The sequence below is a fragment of the Microcaecilia unicolor genome, chromosome 2 (genome assembly GCF_901765095.1).
Source record: "Microcaecilia unicolor chromosome 2, aMicUni1.1, whole genome shotgun sequence".
Lineage (NCBI taxonomy): Eukaryota > Metazoa > Chordata > Amphibia > Gymnophiona > Siphonopidae > Microcaecilia > Microcaecilia unicolor.
Window position 1 is genome coordinate 404207686 of NC_044032.1, and position 21455 is coordinate 404229140.

General features: G+C 40.8%; 1 protein-coding gene across 4 annotated transcripts in view; it reads left to right on the forward strand.

Annotated features, from left to right (window-relative positions):
* USO1 (USO1 vesicle transport factor) overlaps positions 1-21455 on the forward strand; it is a 193036-nt gene that overhangs the window by 57568 nt on the left and 114013 nt on the right. For all 4 annotated transcript variants that reach the window (XM_030190659.1, XM_030190661.1, XM_030190660.1 and 1 more), the window contains 5 exons: positions 6456-6556; positions 9410-9512; positions 10976-11031; positions 16724-16844; positions 21122-21300. In XM_030190659.1, the coding sequence (XP_030046519.1) occupies positions 6456-6556; positions 9410-9512; positions 10976-11031; positions 16724-16844; positions 21122-21300 (560 nt within the window). The remainder of the gene's footprint in view (positions 1-6455; positions 6557-9409; positions 9513-10975; positions 11032-16723; positions 16845-21121; positions 21301-21455) is intronic.

Consider the following 21455-nt stretch of genomic DNA (forward strand, 5'->3'; position numbering starts at 1 on the left):
CATATATTGTTATCTCAAAGCTCCCAATAGAGGACAATAGATCAATAGGTTGAAAAGTTCTACAATGGTTTCCTCCTGAAGCAGCACCTTGTTTGAGAAACAAGGCGCCCTTGTTGAGGGCTTGGAACATTGAGCTTTGCCGGTTGAGGTTCTTTAATTTATGGAGGTTTGAAGAGGGCGTGGAGGAGTGGCCTAGTGGTTAGGGTGGTGGACTTTGGTCCTGGGGAACTGAGGAACTGAGTTTGATTCCTGGCACAGGCAGCTCCTTGTGACTCTGGGCAAGTCACTTAACCCTCCATTGCCTGCCGCATTGAGCCTGCCATGAGTGGGAAAGCGCGGGGTACAAATGTAACAAAAAATAAAAATTAAAAAAAAAATCTACCACAGAGTCCCCACAGTATCAGCAGCAGCGGAGTTGTAGCAGTTTCTGTATTGGCAGGGTAAGAAGAGAAAGCTCTTCTCTTAAGATAAGTTTTTTACTGACAAGTTTGCTTTTTTGTTATTTTGTTTGCAGAACCCTTTAATTTTTGTGATATAGCTCATTCACTTTGGGGTTGCCTGGTTTTGTATAGAGACGAAGGATTTTTTTTTTTTTTGATCGTTGTTTTTCTCTGGTGCGGAGATTTTTTTACACTGATCCTTTTTTTCCTTGTCTCTGACACCAGTGATAGTAACAGGTCTCAAACACAGCAGCCAGACTTATATTTGGAAAAACGCGTTTTGACAGCGCCAAACCACTCAGAAAAAAACTGCATTGGCTACCAATCAACGAATCACGTTCAAAATCTGCATGACTGCTCATAAAGTCATTTATGGCGAGGCACCTGGATACATGACAGACCTCATTGACCTGCCAACCAGAAATACCACTAAATCTACACGATCATACCTACAGCTCCACTACCCAAGCAACAAAGGACTCAAATATAAATCCACCTATGCATCCAGCTTTTCCTACTTTAGCACACAACTATGGAACGCACTGCCAAAAATGGTAAAAACTATGCCAGACCACCTTAATTTCCGGAAATCACTAAAAACGGTCCTGTTCAAAAGAACATACCCCACCGACCCAACATAAAAATACATGGACGCCTGCGACACAGTGCAACCAAAAAACGTAAAGGACATTACCTAACTCTTCCCCCCCTCCTTTCTAAGTTCCCCCAACTACACCTACCTTACATGTACCTTATCTATCACAATATCACCTTGTATTCATTCGTACCATGTATTTGTTCAAACCGGAATTGGCTAACACCGTTAACGGCAATATGTAAGCCATATTGAGCTTGCATAAAGGTGAGAAAATGTGGGATACAAATGCAACAAAGAAATAAATATGATACAGGGTTACTAATAAGTGATCTATTGTCCCCCTATTAGGAGCTTAGAGGTGTAAATTATTTAATATTTTATATTATACAGGTCCCTTAAGTGAATTGAGTATATGGCAAGTTTTCTACAAACTTGATTTTTTGATTATTAGATTTGTTTATTGGTTTGTTTCTTCCATATTGCTGATTGTTAATTATATAGAGTATAAATTATTCATTCACATGGGACATTCCCAAATCCACAAATAACTTTCAACAGCAGGTACAGAGCAGAAGTAGGATGTTTTCTGTGTTGCACTGTAAACTGAAATATTCTATTCGAACTCTGGAGTCATGTCATGACAGTAATACAGACTTCATTCACGAATAATACAGTGAGGAGTAACACAATACCTTGCAAATGGACATTCAGAACTTATCATACCATACTGGTGCTAAGTCTGAGAACTCAGACTGCATTAACTCTACCTATGAAAAGTCATCATTGTAAATATTCTAAAACACCAACCAATACACCTCCAGCTAGGAAACAAGAACAAACCAGACTTCTACAGATTCTACACATATATCTACATGTTAAAAGAATCCCTCACTTAGGATACACAAGGAAAACATAGATCATCACCTAGCAAAGTAGAAAAAAACAAAACCACACACTACAGGTTAATAACACATATGTAGACAAAAATGAAATGGAAAATCTAAGAAACCAAATTGTGAACAGCAGAATAATGAAGAAAAAAAAAACATTCCTTTTTCTCTACAGAACAAAATGCATCTATCTATCTATCTATCTATCTATCTATCTATCTATCTATCTATCTATCTATCTATCTATCTATCTATCTATCTATCTATCTATCTATCTATCTCTTTTGTTGTCTGTTTTGCTTTTCCAACTGGATTGGTTCTGGCCTCTCTGTCTGCCACTTTCTTTAGTTGGTTTTCTCCAAGTTCTTTTCCATTATCTTATTTCCGTGTTCTGCTTGTTCACTGTCCTGCCTTATTCTCTTCCTCCCTAACTCTGTAATTGATCCTTATTTAATTATTTAAAATTGTTACATGCAGCCTATTTGTTAATAAAAGCAATCAAACTTTGTTTCATTTTTCTCTCTCTCTTTTTTTTTTTTAACCTCTATTTTTATCACCCTGTATCTAGAGGTCATTCCTACCCCCCCCCCCCCCCCCCCCCGGTGATCTTAAGTCTCCCTTTTTCAGTTACGTACCAGCTACTTGCCCTAAAACTATAACAAATATGTGTCACAAATATTAATCAGACTTATACAAATCAGAAGTCTTGGCTTCTACTTTAATTGATTAGTTCTTGAATCCTTTACAAAAAAACTAAAATAACGGACTCAGATAACAAATCCTTAATAAGAATATGGTGTCAATCCCAGTCAAATTTTACGTATCTTGAAGCAGAAAGATCAGCTTCTGGAAGACTAGCAAAACAATACAAATTCACACAGTAACATAGTAACATAGTAGATGGCGGCAGAAAAAGACCTGCACGGTCCACCCAGTCTGCCCAACAAGATAAACTCACATGTGCCATTTTTTGTGTATACCTTACCATGATTTGTACCTGTCTTTTTCAGGGCACAGACCGTATAAGTCTGCCCAGCACTATCCCCGCCTCCCAACCACCAGCCCCGCCTCCCACCACCAGCTCTGGCACAGACCATATAAGCCTGCCCAGCACTATCGCCGCCTCCCAACCACCAGCCGTGCCTCCCACCACCGGCTCTGGCACAGACCGTATAAGTCTGCCCAGCACTATCCCCGCCTCCTAACCACCAGCCCTGCCTCTCACCACCGGCTAAGCTTCTGGGGATCCCTTCCTTCTGAGCAGGATTCCTTTATGTTTATCCCACGCATGTTTGAATTCCGTTACCGTTTTCCTCTCCACCACCTCCCACGGGAGGGCATTCCAAGCATCCACCACTCTCTCCGTGAAAAAATACTTCCTGACATTTTTCTTGAGTCTGCCCCCCTTCAATCTCATTTCATGTCCTCTCGTTCTACCGCCTTCCCATCTCCGGAAAAGGTTCGTTTGCGGATTCATACCTTTCAAATATTTGAACGTCTGTATCATATCACCCCTGTTTCTCCTTTCCTCCAGGGTATACATGTTCAGGTCAACAAGTCTTTCCTCATACGTCTTGTAACGCAAATCCCATACCATTCTCGTAAACGTAAACGGGCGGGAAAAGCTGAGGATGTAGAAGATGCTCTTTGGTGGTTTTCTCAAGTCAGGAGCAGACAGTTTCCTGTCAGTGGTCCACTGCTTATGGAGAAAGCTAATCAGCTAGCTGAAAGTCTTGGACTAGCTGAATTCAATGCCACTGTTGGATAGTTGGAAAGGAAACAGCATGGTGATAAACAAGACGCTGATGACTTTGGTGCTGAAAATTGGGTTGTTTCAGTTCTTCTTACCATCTTGAACGAGTTTGCACCTCGTGACATTTTCCATGCTGACGAAAATAGTCTGTACTGGCGAGCGATTCCTGATGGAACACTTGCATTCAAACAAGCCAAAACTACAGGAAGTAAAACGTCGAAACTGACTGACGATCCTCCTTTACTGCAATATGGATGGGAGTGAGAAGTTGGAACCACTCGTCATTGGAAAGAGCAAACAGCCCCGTTGCTTCAAGAATGTTAAGCGACTTCCTGTGTCATATGAGGCTAACGCAAATTCATGGATGACTGGGGAAATTTGGAAGCAGTGGCTAAAGAAGTTAAACACTAGAGTGCAGGCACAAAAGTGTCAGATTTTGTTGCTTTGTGATAATTGTGCTGCACACAGTGATGATGTCAGACTGTCTAACGTCAAGGTGGTCTTCCTGCCACCAAACACTACCTCTCTGATCCAACCTATGGATCAGGGCATAATAGCCAATTTCAAACAACATTATCGGGCTCTTGTGCTACGTCGTTTGATGAGCGTTATGGATGACCAGATTGGCAAGGATAAACGTGTTGTTGAACTGACTCGTAATCTATCACTGTTGGATTCCCTACATATGCAGAAAGAAGCCTGGAATCATGTTACACAGGCAACCGTTGTGAACTGCTACAAGCGGGCAAGCTTTGTTAGGGATGTGGAGAGGGACGAAACAGATGCAGTTGTTGCAAACGCGTCAGATGAACAGGCTATTGACATCCCAGCCGGTGTTACTGAAGAGGAGTTTCATCGCTACGTAGCTGTTGATTACGATCTACAAACAGCTGACGACAGCACTGATGTCCAGATATGCGCCTATATGCAGGCAATGGCTGATAATGAAACAGATGATGAAATGAGCAGTGAGGCACATGCTGACGAAATTCAACAACCTCCTGCCACTTTTGCAAGAGCGCTGGAGTGTCTCAACACCGCGTGGGCCTATCTGGAGGCCACTGGATGTCAGTGCTATGATAGTTTTTACCGTCTGGCAGACGTAGTCTATGGAACTCACAGACACAAGAGTGTACAGAGGACTATGACTGATTACTTCAAGTGAGCCTAACGTCAGTTAACTGAGACTGTGTAACGTCAGTTAACGGAGACTGTATACTGTACATATGTTTATCAGATGTCAAGCTTCTTTGGGTCGCAACGGTTAAGTGCACGCTCCGGTTAACTGCATGTATTTCTTTGGTCCCAGACCCTTGCACTTAAGCGGATTGCACTATGTGTGTGGATATATATATATATATATATATATATATATCTATATAAAACGCACCTCCAACATTCTATGAAGCCTCCACAACTCCCAACGTTCTAAATGCATGGTGGTGAAACCCACATCTCCTGAATTGACATCACGTACTTCCGGGTTCGTCACAAGCAGGTGACCAACCACACAAGGTTTCTCGGCTTCAGAATGTTGGAGGTGCATTCTATTACATAGGATTGGTCAGTTCATTGAAGCACAGCCAGAGCTCAGTGTCCTGCACAGTAACACTCAGACACCAGAGAGAGAGAGGGGGGGGGGGGGCCTGAAACGAGAGAGGGAGGGAGGGAGCGGGGGCCTGACACCAGAGAGGGGGGAAGAGTTATCTCTGTCACACACACACTCTCTCTCACAGTCAATGTATTTCTCTCTCTCACACACTCTGTCTCACACTGTATCACATTCACTCTCTATGTGTCACACAGTCACTCACACACACTCTCTTGGTCTCATACACTCAGTCTCACAGAGTCTGTGTCTCACACACACTCTCTCGCACACACTGTATCTGTGTGAAACACACTCTTTCTCACACTGTGTCTCACATACGCACTTGCACACACTCTCATTCTCACGCACACACTGTCTCTCTCACAGACACACTCGCATATTCACTCTCTCTCACACACAACCACTCTCACATACACTCTCTCAAACATACACAATCCGAGGAAAACCTTGCTAGCGCCCGTTTCATTTGTGTCAGAAACGGGCCTTTTTTACTAGTATATATATATAAAAGCATCACAAAAGAGGTTTCATTGCTACAACAGCTTGAATCAATAAAATATTTCAGTTTTGGAGTTTCTGTGAAGTTTGTTTTATGTTATTTAGTTTTGAAAGACTAATTCAAGTGAGTGCTGTCGTGCTGCTAATGGAAAAAGCTAAATACAGTGTGTCCTACTGTCTTTATGGCTAGGAATACCTGTTGCTTTGCTTTGTCTAGCCAAGCAGAGTGTGTTTCATTGCTCTTACTAGATCCATTTCCATTTCTCTTTTCCTCTGGTTCATAAATACAGTATGTAGATGCCTGTTGATGAGAAGCACTTTATTCATTCAGTTAGCCAATTTGTTTTAACCCTACATTCCGTGTTGGCTGAAGAGCCTTTCTTTCCGTGCTGCTAAGCTCCTTTGCTTGTGTGCATCATTGGGTTTGGGGTCTTGAGTACCTATGTACTTTGAATATTTTAAAACTCAAGCGCAAGGCATTGCACTAATGCTGGTAAAATAACCCTGCATGGGTATTCTCTTTTTATACTTTTATGGTGATATTTGTGGGGTGGATTGTGTGTTTTATTCTCCTGTTTGTTCATACTTTTTTTTTGTTATTTGGGGCAGGGAGGAGAGAAACCTATTATTTTATTTCTTAATATTTTGTTCTTAATTTACACAGAAGAAAATTCACAATCACAGACTGATGATCTGGGAAGCCAGTTTACAGAAATTTTCATAAAGCAACAAGAAAATATCACACTGCTGTTATCGTATTTAGAGGTAAGTAGTATTTAGTTTGGTAATATAAATTTGGTAGGTTATCAATGTCTCGGAGAATATTGTAGGAGGAGTGGGTGGCCTAGGTCAGCTAACCTTTTTTTTTTTTGGTAAGATAAAAATTAATTAGGCACATTTAGCTCAAATGATAGCATCTATAGGCGAGGCTCCTTCTGTCAGTCTCTCCGTTTATCTAGGCACAAAGACAAACTCACACAGACACACACGCACATGCCTTATACAGCTCCTGTCACTCTAGCAAGAGACACATTACCATGTCTTTGCATTCCCAATTCCCGAAAAAAACATGCATGAGTTTGCAGATGGAGGAAAGAGAAATGCCCAACAAAACAGAAGTACAATACTCCACATATCACATTCAAGCAAACAAAGCAGCAGAGATGACCAAAGGAGACAAGTATGGCACGTTAACGTTCTTTAATGTAAATTTTCTTCATTAAAATCATATGTCTATCAGAGTGGACATGGATCGTGTTTTCATGTTTTGACTGTGCACATTATAGAATGTTAATGCACCACACTTACCTCCTTTGGTCATCTGCACTGTTTTGTTTGCTGAAAGGGAAAATGCACCATTTTGTCATATTCTAAGTGTGTACTTTTCAGCATTTCTAGTTTTGTGGAGATGGTAAATTGCTAATGTTAGATTATACTGGTAGGAGAGAGAGTGATGGCTGATGCCTGTCCCCAGTTAAAAAATGACTGACAGACTTGGGGCCTAAGTTTATAAATGTCAGGGACCAACTCCTAAGACAAAAAACAACCACCAGTGTGGTGGAAGGTGGATCTCCTATTGAAGGGCATTTCCTATGCATCAGGAAATCAGGGTTTGTCATTGAGGCACAGTGGGATGTGCCAGATTTCTCTTTTAGACCTGCTAAGTCTATGGTGCATTTTGGTAATAACTGAGAAAATGCTGTTGAAAAAAGACTTGAAGAAGAAATAAATATGTATTGCAGAACTGGAAAATGTGGGTACATTTAGACTGACTCTGGACTTCTGCATGAAGGTAGCTCTGCCCTCATTGAATATCTCTCTTTTAAGTAGTAGTAATAAATAATATTAAGTGCATTTTTATAATATACCACTGTATTCCACAAGACAAAGGAAGCAAGTTCGCACAAACCATCTTTCTCTTTTGATGTAGGCACAGGAAAAAAATAGATTTTAAATGCTCCCAGGTGTCAACCTAATTCATGTTTAATGTGGGATATAACTGCCATAAATAAGTAACTAAGGACTCTGTTTACTAAGGTACGCTAGCGTTTCTGGTGTTCGCACAAAATTAGCACGCGCTGTGTAGGCGTCCATAGGAATATTGTGGGCGCCTACACAGCACATGCTAAAAACGCTAATGTGCCTTTTGTGCAGCTTAGTAAACAGGGCCCTAAATAAATAGGAACTCTGAATGTTGTGCATCTGATTCTCATAACATGATGTGTTTTAGTGGCCCTTACCAGGAGAATAAAAATCTCTGCATGAATATAAGACATGCTAGGGTGTCCCTAAACCAGCCCCTCCAAATGACACACTGATTACGATTTATAGCAAATTACAACTGTACCTATGAAAAGTTATTCCATTGTTATACTTCCTCTGCACAAGCTGCCATGTTTGAAAATATAAGTGAGATTAAATAAAAATGCTACCAACTAAAAAGAATGACAACGTGGATGCAGCAGCTCATAGGTTTGTTTTGAGTGTACGTAGAGCAACGGCTGCGTGGGGAAAGGGAAACATAGACTAACCTAAGTGGCTTCAACTTTTTGACGTTATGCTGTCTCCTGTTCTCAGTTAAACCTCCTTGAGTGATACAAGTCTAGTTGCTGAGTGAGAGAGAGGGAGAGAGAGAGAGAGGAAGTCTCCTCTGAGCCTGAACTTTAGATAGCTGCTCTTGTGCTAGAATGGGTCCTTCTCCCAGTGGCTGTCTTTACTCCTTCCCAGCACGCATGTGTCGAGGAGCATAATGTACATTGTATTCATATTTGTGGTTTTGTCACTGAGGTGATATGATCAGAATGCTTATTTGCTTGTTTCTTGGCTGCTGTTCCTTTAGCTATAACATAAGAAAAAAATTAAATTTGTATATCCATATATAATTTTGGTAGGTTTTAATGCCCTAAAGTCTTTACTCACAGCTATGGCTGAATTACTAGGAAGCTTATCTTATTTGTGAACTCATTGAAGCTGATAAGACTTACTTCTTTGGAGATACTGCATTTGGTAAAATAGAGGGGGTTAGGTAATTGTCTTCAGTGACCTTATTTAGCAAGAGACAGGATGATTATGTGTGTTAGCAAGCTTCTTGAAAAAATTAGGTTTATGAAGAGAACAGAGTAAGTTCATATTGTGATTACTCAAACAGGGCAATACAGTTTAATAGCCAGGCTGAGAGCTTTGTAATTGCATTTATAGTGCTGAGTTACAGGAAGTCCGGTTGCTAAAGTAGTTCTGCCTGCAGGTCCTCTTCTGATCCAAAGTGAAAGTACTGGCTTTTGATAGTCATTAATATATGTATTAAGCATCCGGAAAAACAAACGTGTACAACATTTTCCAGGGTTTGTCTTCCATTAACACTAAAAAGATATATCTATCAATCTACTTATCATTTCTGTAGCGTGTTGGATGTATTACTGTTTGTTGAAATGGGAGAGATAATGCATTAGACAATGTAAAAAAGAAAATATATAAATGGGTGTTAGCTGTGACCCTATTAGGTACTGTTAATCTAGAGTTTCATGCCCCCCTCCCCCAAGAAATGTGTTACTAAAGAAGCATGTTCAAGAGCAGCATACAGAGATTGTTGTGTAAGGCTTTAAATTATAATATTCACAGGAATTTGATTTCCAAGTTCGCTGGCCTGGAGTAAAGCTCGTCACAACACTGCTAAAACAGCAAGGACCTGCGGTGCAGCAGATTATTCTAGTCAGTCCCATGGGTAAGTGCAAGCACCTGACCGTCCAACCTGATGTGGAAAATCAGTAGCGCTTTCTGAGGCCATGGTCAGCAAATGGAATGTTTCAAGGCAGGGTGTTTTAGAAAATGATTCCAGGGGCTGTCCACTTGATTTTTTTGTGGCTTTTAACAGCTGCCAAATCATGGCTCTGAAAGTAAAGAAGCCAATTGTAAATTATTTGCTTTATTTTGAATGGCAGGTTAGTTACCGTTTTTTCCCCTCAGCTTGGTGGCTGTGTGGTAAGGTAGCGTCTTTTTTTTTTTTTTTCTTGTGGGATGGCCAGGTGGTCTCCTGGTTTGCTATTAGAGGTCAAATAGTAGTGATAAGCTCCCATGCTGTCTTCCAAGGATGACCTTGTTTTTAGATATTGATATGCTTAAAAATGGCAGGAAAAGAAACACATTTGCTGACATAACTGTATTAATCACAGCTATTACTGGTATTCCATGGAATTTAGTCATCCTTTTTTTTTTATCACTGTTCAAAAATTGATTCACTTTCAGTGGTTTAGTGAAGAAGAGTGGGCATATAGGCGGTTGTTTTAGAAGCTCTATTCATGTTTTAGATGTATGAAAACTGGCATTTAGACATTCATATTGCTTGGACATCCAAATGCCAAATTATAAAACCAGGATGAGGATGTCTAAAATGGCAGTATGTCCAGGTGAGGGTGTGTGGTCTGGGCATGTTTTGGCCAGGATTAGAGAGTGGCCAAAATGTTGATGTCCAACTCTGATTGCAGAAGGGGGAAAGTTGCCCATGTCCAAAAAAGATGGACCTGTGTATTTAGACCTGGAACTTTGTATGTCTGGGTTCCAAAAAGGTGCTCTGATTGAGCAGTTCTCCACTGGAGTGAGTAAGGGAAGTCACATTAGGTATTTTTCTGTCCTGGGGAGGGGGGGGGGAGGCTTAAAATTAAAAAAAAAATATGGAAAAGAAAATTATAAATGGCCACAACGGGATTTGAACTGGTAACCTCTGGTTCTCTCCCGGCTGTTTTAATCACTAGGCTATTCCCCTTTTATAAAATGGATCTCTGCTGCCACAGACATCCGCATCCCTTGTTTTTTACCCTTCATAGTTTGGACCTTTCAGTTTGTAAAACGGATGTTTATGCGGGATATCACCAGCCCTTGAACATCAATTTCTCAAGTATTTTAGAACAGGCTATATGCGGGCAGATCCTGCTCTAAAGTACATGAGAAATGGATATTCATATTCTGAATTGGATGTACTTTCCAAAACATCCATCATAGTCACTGATGAGCACAGTGACTTTTTGGGTTGAATGTTCTACTCTTTTATGTGCCAGTTTTCTTCCACTTTCAGAGACTGAGCTTCCTGATTGTAGCTCATAAGCACGCCCAATCATCTATTACTGAGACAGTATGTTCTGTGGCTATCTTATTCTGAGAGTAACTCTTTGTTTTTTGTTTTTTTTAAAGGTGTCTCAAGACTGATGGATTTGTTAGCAGATTCTAGAGAGGTCATTCGAAATGATGTAAGTTTACAGTCACTCCAGAGCAAGCAGGCCGATTTTTTTTGTTCTGGCGGTTGAAGTTTGAAGCTGAACCAGCAAATCATTTGTTTTAAAGAATGTTTTTTGCTGCCTATGGGTTTGTCTCTTGATATCCACAACTTGTCCAATGATATACAGTACAGCTGCTTTTTCTCTAGGAAGACTGATTCTTACTGTTTGCGTTTGCTGTAAGAGCCAATATAAAATGTTAGTGGTTCTTTGCAGTTTTTGTGTAAGTTTAACTTCTTGAATCAACAACTTTTATTAAATGTTGTTGTTAACAACAACAACAACAACAACAACAAAAAGCAATACAATAGATTGAGGCCAAATTTAAGTAGAGCATGGGCTACAAATTCAGTGTTGGAAAGAGGATAATGAGTATTGTGATCATTAGGTTAACTTACAGCGGTCTGACATCTAATGATTGTTACCTTGCACCCATAACTTTCTGTTGAGCACAGCTATTTTCTGTTTTGGCTTTATGTCACTTTTTGAGTTGACATTGTTTAGAATGTAATGTTTTTTCTCTGAGGCAAGCAGGCTTCTATATTCTCACAAGTGGGTGACGATGATCCGCGTTGCCTGGTCCGGCATTTACCAAAGCTAAATGAGAGCTTTGTGGAGTGCGACCCGCACGCCACCACACATGCGCGAGTGCCTTCCCACCCGTGGTGAGAGTCGCACTCCACCACGCATGCGCTAGTGCCTTCCCACCCATCATGCGAACATGGTCTCCTCAATTCTTTTTTTTGCATGAGGAGAAGGTGCTTTTTCTTACCATCTTCTCAGTTACTTGTTTTTTTTTTTTTTTTTTAATTCTTTATTTATCATTTTAAGGTTAATACAAAGATACATTATTTGAACAGATACATCCATTTTAGATACATGAAAATTAAGGAAATATTCTACAGAGAATGTCTTTTCCAAATTGGATTTATAGTCCTCTAGAAGAATGGATTCAAGATGGTTATAACCAAAGGAAGTTGGTATAATAAGAAATAATATATAACAAAAATCAAACAGTGGTTCCCTTTAATACATTGCGGGACTCTTATTTGAATTAAGGTCTAGTCACTTTTCTTATCAAGGAATGATCTCAATTGTTGGAACCTCCATTTTCGTTTCCTTTAATTTCATTAGAGATTTTTTTGCCCGGTTTTAAGTTTTGTTTGTTTTTCCGTCATCAGGCTGGTTTTAGGCCCTGACTTCGTCTGGGACTTTCTCTTTCTTTTTTCCATGACTTGCCCCTTTTTCAGGCACCATCGCGTTGTTTAATTTAGCCGACAAAGTTTTTCCATTCATGTCCATGAAGATTCCCAGTGGCTTCAAGCACTGTACCCGGTGCAATCAGACAATCTCTGGGAAGGACACCCATTTGATGTCTGTAGTGTCTTGGTCCTGACCATAGCCTTCTAACTGTTTTCTCTGTCTTCGCATGAAGAAGAGGACCTAGCTTTCCAGAGAAGCTCGATGAGAGAGGATTTTTGGAGCCAAGTCTAGTTCCTTGACATCGGCGTCGAGCATCGCACCTGCATTGGGAGCGTTGGTAAGTGTGGCTGCTACTAGACCCGTAGACACTGGGAGCAGCGAAGCATCAAGTGGGTGTACACCTGCCTCAAAGCCTTCTACAGGGCGAGGATTTGACAATGTCCTTGGCACTGAAGATCCTTTATGACACGCTTTGAGCGATGGTCAAGATGCATCGTTATCGGTCACCCTCAACTCGAAGGATTCGGCACCCGAGAAGCGTTGGTGCCAGGAGGACCGCTCCCTCTCTGTACAGGTGGTACCAATGCGCCTGTCTCCTAGCAGCCAAGATCCAGCTCCCACGTCGACCCCAGCGGTTCTGCAACCTGCACCTCAGCTGGCACCCCAGCTTTTCCCGGTGTCTGCCCTGAATGAGCACGTCCGGGCCTTGCTTCCTGAGCTGATGGATGGCCTTATGCAACAGTGGGATGGCCTTATGCAACAGTGTGCATTGGCATCAGGGGTGCTTGCACCTGCCTGCCTCCCTTTGCGGCCCCGCATGGCTCTCAGCCTGCGGTGTGGCCTCTGACGCCGCCGCTTTTGACCCCGGTGTCGACTGCCATCCAAGCCAGCACTCCCTTGACGTTGGTGGAGGAAGCTTCACCAGATTCAAGAGGAGAATAGACTTCTCGACGTCGCTCTTGAGGATATGGTTCAGTCTCGACAATCCCATTGGGAGATATGTCTGACACCGAAGAGGAGCGCTCATGGGATTCAGAGGAGGATCCCAGGTACTTTTCCTTGGACGAGTCTTATGGGATTCCCTCTGAACCCTCTCCTCCACCGGAAAGGAGAAAGTCTCCTCTGGAGAGCCTTTCATTTCCATCTTTTGTAAAGGAAATGGCTGATGCCATTCCATTTCCGTTGGAAGTGAAGGATGAACCCAGGGCCAAGATGCTCGAGGTCCTGGACTGCACATCTCCTGTGACTGCATGTCTTGAGGTCAGCCTCCATTGAAGAAATTTGCAAGGCTGCGACGTGGTCTTCAGTGCACACATTCACATCACACTACTGCCTTGAGCGGGATACCCAACGCGACAGTTGGTTCGGGCAGACAGTGTTGCAGAATCCGAGGTCTAGAATCCAACTTCACCTTCCTATGCCCATTTTCTGTTCCATGCTGCACTCTCATTCTCATTGTAAGTTTCAGGTTAATCTGTGTTATGTCCTTGCTGTTGCATTGCCCTGTTGACCAATGTTTGTTGTTTTTGGTGAGCCTAGATGCTAGAGATTCCCCACTTGTGAGACTATAGAAGCCTGCTTGTCCTCAGAGAAAGTGAAGATACTTATCTGTAGTAGGTGTTCTCCAAGGACAGCAGGCTTTGTATTCTCACAGTCCCACCTCTCCTTGGAATTGTCTCTCTTGTTATTTTTTCTTTATTTAGTGTTATTGTATTAAACTGAGGAGACTGCGTTCACGTGACATGTGGTAAGGCAGCCATGCATGCATGGTGGAGCGCGTCTCGCACTCCACAAAGCTCTCATTTAGCTTTGTTAAATGTCGGACCGGGCGACGCGGATCGGCGTCATCCACTTGTGAGAATATAAGACCTACTATCCTCTGAGACTACCTGCTACAGGTAAGCATCTTCGCTGTATTTCCATTCGCCTCTCTCCTTGACATGGGTGCAATTTCTGACACAGCTGTCCCTCTGATCTTCATGTTGCCTTTGGCGCTAAATGATAGGAATGTCTTTCTGCAATGGATTCTTTGAGACATCACCCAGACTCCTAGATTGTTTAACCATAAAGTCATCAGTAGTTCTAGCAGACATACTAGTGAATGATGGAAATAATGTTTAAATAACTGACTTAATATTCAATACCTGTAGCCTAGAAATCCAATTTTAACTGTTTTAAAATACCATACAAAACATGACAAAAATACCATACTTGTTAAAAAGAGGCCTGAAGGAATATACCATTCCCCCTCCCACAACTCAAGTTCAAGAAGACAGTTTCTTTTATTGCTTTCTGAAATTAAGTATTGGATGTTTTTATAGCTGTATAAAATCCTCATTTCTTTTTATTTTAAACTGTCCTTGTCAGGTTCTTTTGACTTGAATAAAAATAATGGATGGTAATTTCGTTACTAAAATTTTTGTTTTTGAATTTTTGAAAATTTGCAAAATTACCAGAAGATATCACCATAGCATAAAAAGAATTGATTGTAATGTGTATAGAAGGCTGAAATACTAAATCTGTTCAGACATTTCTTAAAAAGTTATATGAATCATTCAAAGAAAATCAGAATGCAAGACCAACCTAGTGGCTCCATGGCAACTCCAGTTCAATTCCCAGATTGTTTCTTGATTTCCTGGGTCAGTTGGGGCTCTGTGAAGATTCCTAGCTGTCCTCCAGTCATGAGGGGTGGTGTTATCATTATTAGGGACAATACCTGATGACTGAATTTAGAGTCCAGGATGCAGAGTTGTAGAAGGAATTTTTGTTTCCTGTCCTCAGGACTATTGCTATAATAGCCTGAGTAGGAGCAGCTGGAGAAAGTGTGTATTGGGTATGCCTTGTATATTGGTATGTCCTCTTTGAGTATCAAGGCGTTTCAGGTAGTTCAGAATGCCGCTGCTGGAATAATAATGGGGGTGGCAAAGTTTTTCCATCTAATACCTATGCTCAAGCAACTACATTGGCTACCTGTTTTGCAAAGAATTCAATTTAAGGTACTGACAATTACAGATCAGGTTTTGTTTGCTGCTGCTCTATCTTATTTGAATCAGGTCTTGACTATTTACCATCCAAGGCGTACACTGAGATCAGAAACTGCTATGCGACTCTTGACTAATGTACTTATGCAGCTACATTATGTGGACACAGGAGCCTCAGCTTTTGTTCCCACTGGAATTTCATTGTGGAATGCATTGTCTGGTCAGCTTCGGCAATATAGTATTATAACACAATTCGCAAAGTTATTGAAAGCACAACTGTTTGTGTCTGTGTTTTTATAATTTTATGAAGATAGAATTTTAGTGTGGATTGTCCTGTTTCTATATGCATTTGTATTCTGTATGATGTGACTTTTTTGTACACCAACTAGTTCTAAGTGGTATAAAATTTTTTAGAATAAATTAAAATAAGGAAAACATCCCTGGGTAGCTGTGAACAAAGGCTCACATCACCACAGTTTTACCTTTTGTTTTTTATTAATTTGGAAGAGAAATGCAGAAGGCGTGAGTCAGGAAAAAGATCTGGATTATGCAAAACATTAAGGGGTCAATGTTCAAAACAGTTAACTGGGTAGCACTACTTCTACCTGGATAAGCAGTGTTCATTGGGCCCAGGTAGCAATAATCAGTTGCATTATGCGCATAATGCCACTGAATACCACGTCTGACTCCATCGACACCATCTATGTAGTAACTGGAGGCGAGACAAAATAGCTGTACCCATTATGAGTAATTATCAACAGTTATAGTGGAAATAATAATAATGGGTGATACCTGGATATGCTGTGCCAGTATCTGTTTAAGGCTCAGGGATGAATATCTGGGTATTGAAAAGAAAAATTAAAAAATGGCTAGCGCTGTAAAATATGCTGAGCACTGTGGTTCCAGTATTAGCCCTTAAGCGACGAGCAATCATTTAGCATATGAAAGGTAACTTCATAGTAGGTGCCTATGTACCTTTATTACAAAAAAAAAAAGTGTCTACAGTGACTCATAGTAGTGCAATTACTCTTTCAAGCAATTTTACACCTTCTTTGCACACACCTGTAGTATAAAATGTGTATACAGTACATGGTGAATTTGCCTAAACCATTGGAAATAACTACACATGTTGAATAAAAGGAGACAGTCTTCTAGTGTGCCTGCATTTTACATGTGTATCCTCCTGTGCAGTTTTATCAGAGCCATTTTTGTTAAATAGTGCTCAGCATGCAGCAGAAGCTTTATAAAATTGGCCCCGTAATGTGTGTCATACCCCCACATATTAAGCTTTACAACATGACATGGCCCACCTTTCAGCATGTTTGTAATCTCTGGACTGAATGAAAGCTTCTGAAAACAACAGCAAAAGTTACGATTGCTGTTATCAGAGCAGGAAATTAAACAGAATTGTGGTGATTCCTTGAGGTTTCCTTTTCTATTAAAATATTCTGTTTCTCTATTCTTTTTTTTCTCCCTCGAAGGGTCTCTTGTTACTGCAGCAGTTGACAAAAGGAAATGCAGCGATTCAGAAAATTGTTGCTTTTGAGAATGCCTTTGAGAGGCTACTTGACATCATAACAGATGAGGGAAATAGCGATGGAGGTATGATCAGACATTCAGTCCTTTTGTTTCATTTTGTAACTCTCCATTAATTTCTCTTGAGGTCAGTGTTTCTAAATGGGTTAGTTTTGCTCATACCATGACAGTAATGAACCTCACTCCTAAGCTAGAGTATGTGGAATATGATCTCAGTCTCTCAAATGTATTGCTAATGCTCATATTACTTATTACATTACAATATTATATATTACGATGTTACATATTGTAATGTGCCTGGAGACAAATAACCTGGCCGACAATAGCAAGTTTAGAGCACGGAGAACATTCCAGAAGCTTGGGGAGAGACTGAAGTCTTTAGTTCGGACTGTAGCTTTTTCTGAAGTAATTCCTACATGTGTCAAGGGAGAGGAAAGACTACATAAAACAGAGGAATTCAATAAGTAGCTTGAATCTTGGTGTAAAGAAGAAGGTTTTAGATACATAGGAGGATGGGGTAATAAATGGAAAAATAACAGATGGGCTTCATCTTTCTTGGACAGGAAAAAAGATCCTTGGGGACAAATTCAGACAATATGGAGTGGAGGAGTGGCCCAGTGGTTAGAGCACCGGTCTTGCAATCCAGAGGTGGCCGGTTCAAATCCCACTGCTGCACCTTGTGATCTTGGGCAAATCACTTAACCCTCCATTGCCTCAGGTACAAACTTAGAATGTGAGCCCTCCTGCAACAGAGAAATATCCAGTGTACCTGAATGTAACTCACCTTGAGCTACTACTGAAAAATCTAAATAAGTAAATAAATATTTAAACTAGAGGGTGGGGGTGACAAAGGGAAACAAGGGAATCTAGAAAGTCACCCCCAGAAAAAAACATGATGGCAGAAGGAAAGGTCATTTAAATATAGCAAACCATCCAAACTCACTTAGCATGTGGAAAAAACAATACCAGAGCGGCTGAAATGCGGGGAACCTGGGGAAGGGAAGAAGCTATATAGATCGTCCTGGAAAGAGAAGATGGAACCTGTATCCACATGGGTGTTATCTACAGACCTCTGGCACAAGTGGAGAAGCTGGACAAGGATCTGATAGAAGATATTCAAAAGCTTGGTATGAAAGGGGAGGTACTGTTTTTAGGAGATTTCAACTTGCCTAATGTGGATTGGAACGTCCCTTTGGCAGAATCAGAAAGAAGTTAGAGACATGAATGCCTTTTAAAGTACCTTACTCAGACAAATGGTGATGGAATCCACAAGGGAAGGGTCATCGCTGGATCTAGTGCTCACAAATGGAGGAAGTGTTTCCAATGTCTGTGTGGATGCTCACCTATGTATTACTGATCATCACATGATACGGTTTGATATAAGAGCAAAGGCGGAGTGCAGACATACAAAACTAAAGTATTGGATTTGAGACATACTGATTTTGGTAAAATAGGGGAATACCTGACGAAGGAGCTGATGGCAGGGGTAGACATTGGAGAAGTGGAAGTGCAGTGTTCCAAGCTGAAAGCTATTATAAATATGGGAACTAATTGATCTTTATGCAAGGAAAGTAAACAAAAACAAGAGAAACGGGAAGCCTATATGGTTCTCCAAACAAGTGGCTGAAAAAATAAGGGCAAATGAAGCTTCGTTCAAGAAATACAGAAGAACGCAACAAGAAGATCATGGAAAAGATTATCTGATTAAACTCAAAGAAGCAAAGAGGGAAATAAGGATAGTGAAAGTGCAAGCGGAAGAAAAAATGGCTAAAGATGTTTGAGAGAGGGCAAGACCTTTTTCAGATATATTGGGGAATGGAGAAAAGATTGGAATATGGAATTGGTAGTCTGAAAGATGCTGAGAATGGCAATGTGGAGAGTGATGAGGAGAAAGCGAACGTGCTAAGAAAATACTTTGGTGTTCATGGAAGAAAATCCTGGAGAAGGACCGTGGACTGCTGCCAAGGGAGTATCTGTGAATGTAGTGGATATTGCGTCATTCACGGAAGAAATTGTTTATGAACAGCTTGAGAATCTGAAAGTGAACAAAGCTATGGGGTCAGATGGGATACATCCCGGGATACTAAGGGAACTCAGAGAAGTCCTGGCAGGACCTCTTAAGGATTTATTTAATAGATCTCTAGAGACGGGAGAAGTTGATCAGGACTGGAGACGAGCTGACGTGGTCTCTCTTCACCAAAGTGGAGACAGGAAAGAAGTGGGAAACTACAGGCTGGTAAACCTCCTGTCAATGGTAGGAAAAATAATACAGTTGCTGCTGAAGGAAAGGATAGTTGACTTTCTAGAAGCCATGGGTTACAGGATCCAAAGCAATATGGCTTTACCAAAGGAAAATCCTGCCAAATGAATCTTATTGACTTTGACTGGGTGACTAATGAACTGGATGAAGGACATGCGCTAGATGTAGTCTACTTGGATTTCAACAAAGCCTTTGGTACGGTCCCTCACAGAAGACTCCTGAATAAGCTGAGAGGGCTGCACATCAGACCCAAAGTGGTGAACTGGATAGGAAACTGGTTGACCGACAGGCGGCAGAGGGTGGTGGTAAATGAAATCCGCTTGGAGGAAATGAATGTGAGTAGTGGAGTGCTTCAGGGGTCGGTGCTGGGGCCGATTCTGTTTAACATATTTGTGAGAGACATTACTGAAGGATTGGAAGGAAAAGTTTGCCTTTTTGTGGATGACATGAAGATAGCCAATAGAGTGGATACCCTGGAGGGAATAGAAACCTTGAGAAGGGATCTACAAGTTAGAATTTAATGCCAAGAAGTGCAGAGTGATGCACTTGGGGTTTCAGAAATCCAAAAGAGATATACTAGATAGGAGGGGACAGATTGGTTAGCTCGGCTAGTGGCTTTGCAATCTTTAGCTATACATACATCTGTAGCAAATTCTGTACTTTTTTTTTTTTTAACAGTTCTTTGCATTATGTCAAGGATTTCTCTCTAACCTCAAGACATTGTTTGAGAGGATAAGGTTTTCTGTGTATATGGTACTGTCGATTTGGATCCTCTGCTTTGTCTGTAGTAGGAAGACGGTCAGATGTTGTGGATGCTCCGGGCATCACCTCTGTCTTATTGACAGATACAGGCTTCCTGGTGCTGCCATACACCTTGGCTGGCTTCTCTTTTAGGAATTGACTTGACATTGTTGCTTCAAGTGTCTCAATCATGAAGCTGGAATAATTTCTTCTCTTTACTAAGTCTCTTATGAACTTTGTGAAGACTAAGAATGAAGAATCCTTCTCTTGATTTTCTTTACTCAACGTGTAATTAAACTCTGGAATTTGTTGGCAGAGTGTGGTACAAGCAGTTAGCTTATTAGGGTTTAAAAAAGGTTTGGATAACTTTCTAAAAAAAAAGTCCATAAGCCATTTTAAGATGGACTTAGGGAAAATCCACTGCTTATTTCTAGGATAAGCAGCATAAAATGTATTTTACTGTTTTGGGATCTTGCCAGGTACTTGCAACGTGGATTGGGCCACTGTTGGAACCTGGGTACTGGGCTTGATTGACCTTCGGTCTGTCCCAGTATGGCTACGCTTATGTTCTTAATTAGGCTTCTCTGTTTTGAGAAAAACACTTAAAAGATCACGAGAGATCAAAATTAATAGCTTTCAATTTCTGGGACGCTGCAAGATTTGGGACCAGTAAGATCCAACAGCCCTGAAAGCCTTACTTGAAGGTGTGCATGGCAAGGAGCTCAAAAGTGGTAAACTCTGTACTACAGCTTAGTTTATATGGTTTTCTACTAAGGAAATCTTAAATTGGAGGTAGAAAACTCAGATATTAGGTACATTAAAGTGAGTTTTGAGCTTGTATGGTGGATTTTATAACGTGATTATCTTTAGTTTTTGGGTGGTGCTTGGACTTTCACTGGCACAGATCTCTAAAGGATAGATTTTGATCCTTCACCATGGGATTCATTCTCTCTTTTTCTCTGGTTTCTAAGTTATACTCATTGTTTATAATGTTATATTATATAATGCATTTTGTTTATTATCTTGTATGTCTGCTGTTTGGTTTCTCTTTAATGTTCAGTAAAACTTGAGAGAAAAATGTCTGTAAATCATAAAGGAGTTGATTTATATTTTAGCTTAGCACGCGTTTTCTGCACTTAGAATGCAAATATATCTAGAACTATGTGAAGACATTTTTGTAAAATGTATGCTTACATTGCTTCTTGCCCTTCAAAGTGATTGGTTTCTGAAAGTGAAACCCTATCAAGGCTATTTTGCTACTAAAAATTCCGGGGAAGACCCGACTGATTGCTGACTGTATGTGTAAAGATGGTACTAATTTTCAGCACTTCTGTCTTTGTAGGTATTGTGGTAGAAGATTGTCTGATCTTGTTGCAGTACCTCTTGAAGAACAACAATTCTAACCAAAACTTCTTTAAGGAAGGCTCATACATACAGCGTATGAAACCATGGTTTGAAGTTGGAGATGACAACACTGGTTGGTCTGCACAGAAAGTGACAAATCTCCATCTAATGCTGCAGGTAAAATGGAAAGAGGAGTATGATGCAGTGTGTTTTTCTTTTGAGAATGTCTGCCTCAGTGTTACATTGTATGCCCTACTAAGCTTACCAGACAACTTATGCCTTTTCTGGACCCTTCTCTCATATGGCACAAGGGGACAGAGGAGAACCGAGGT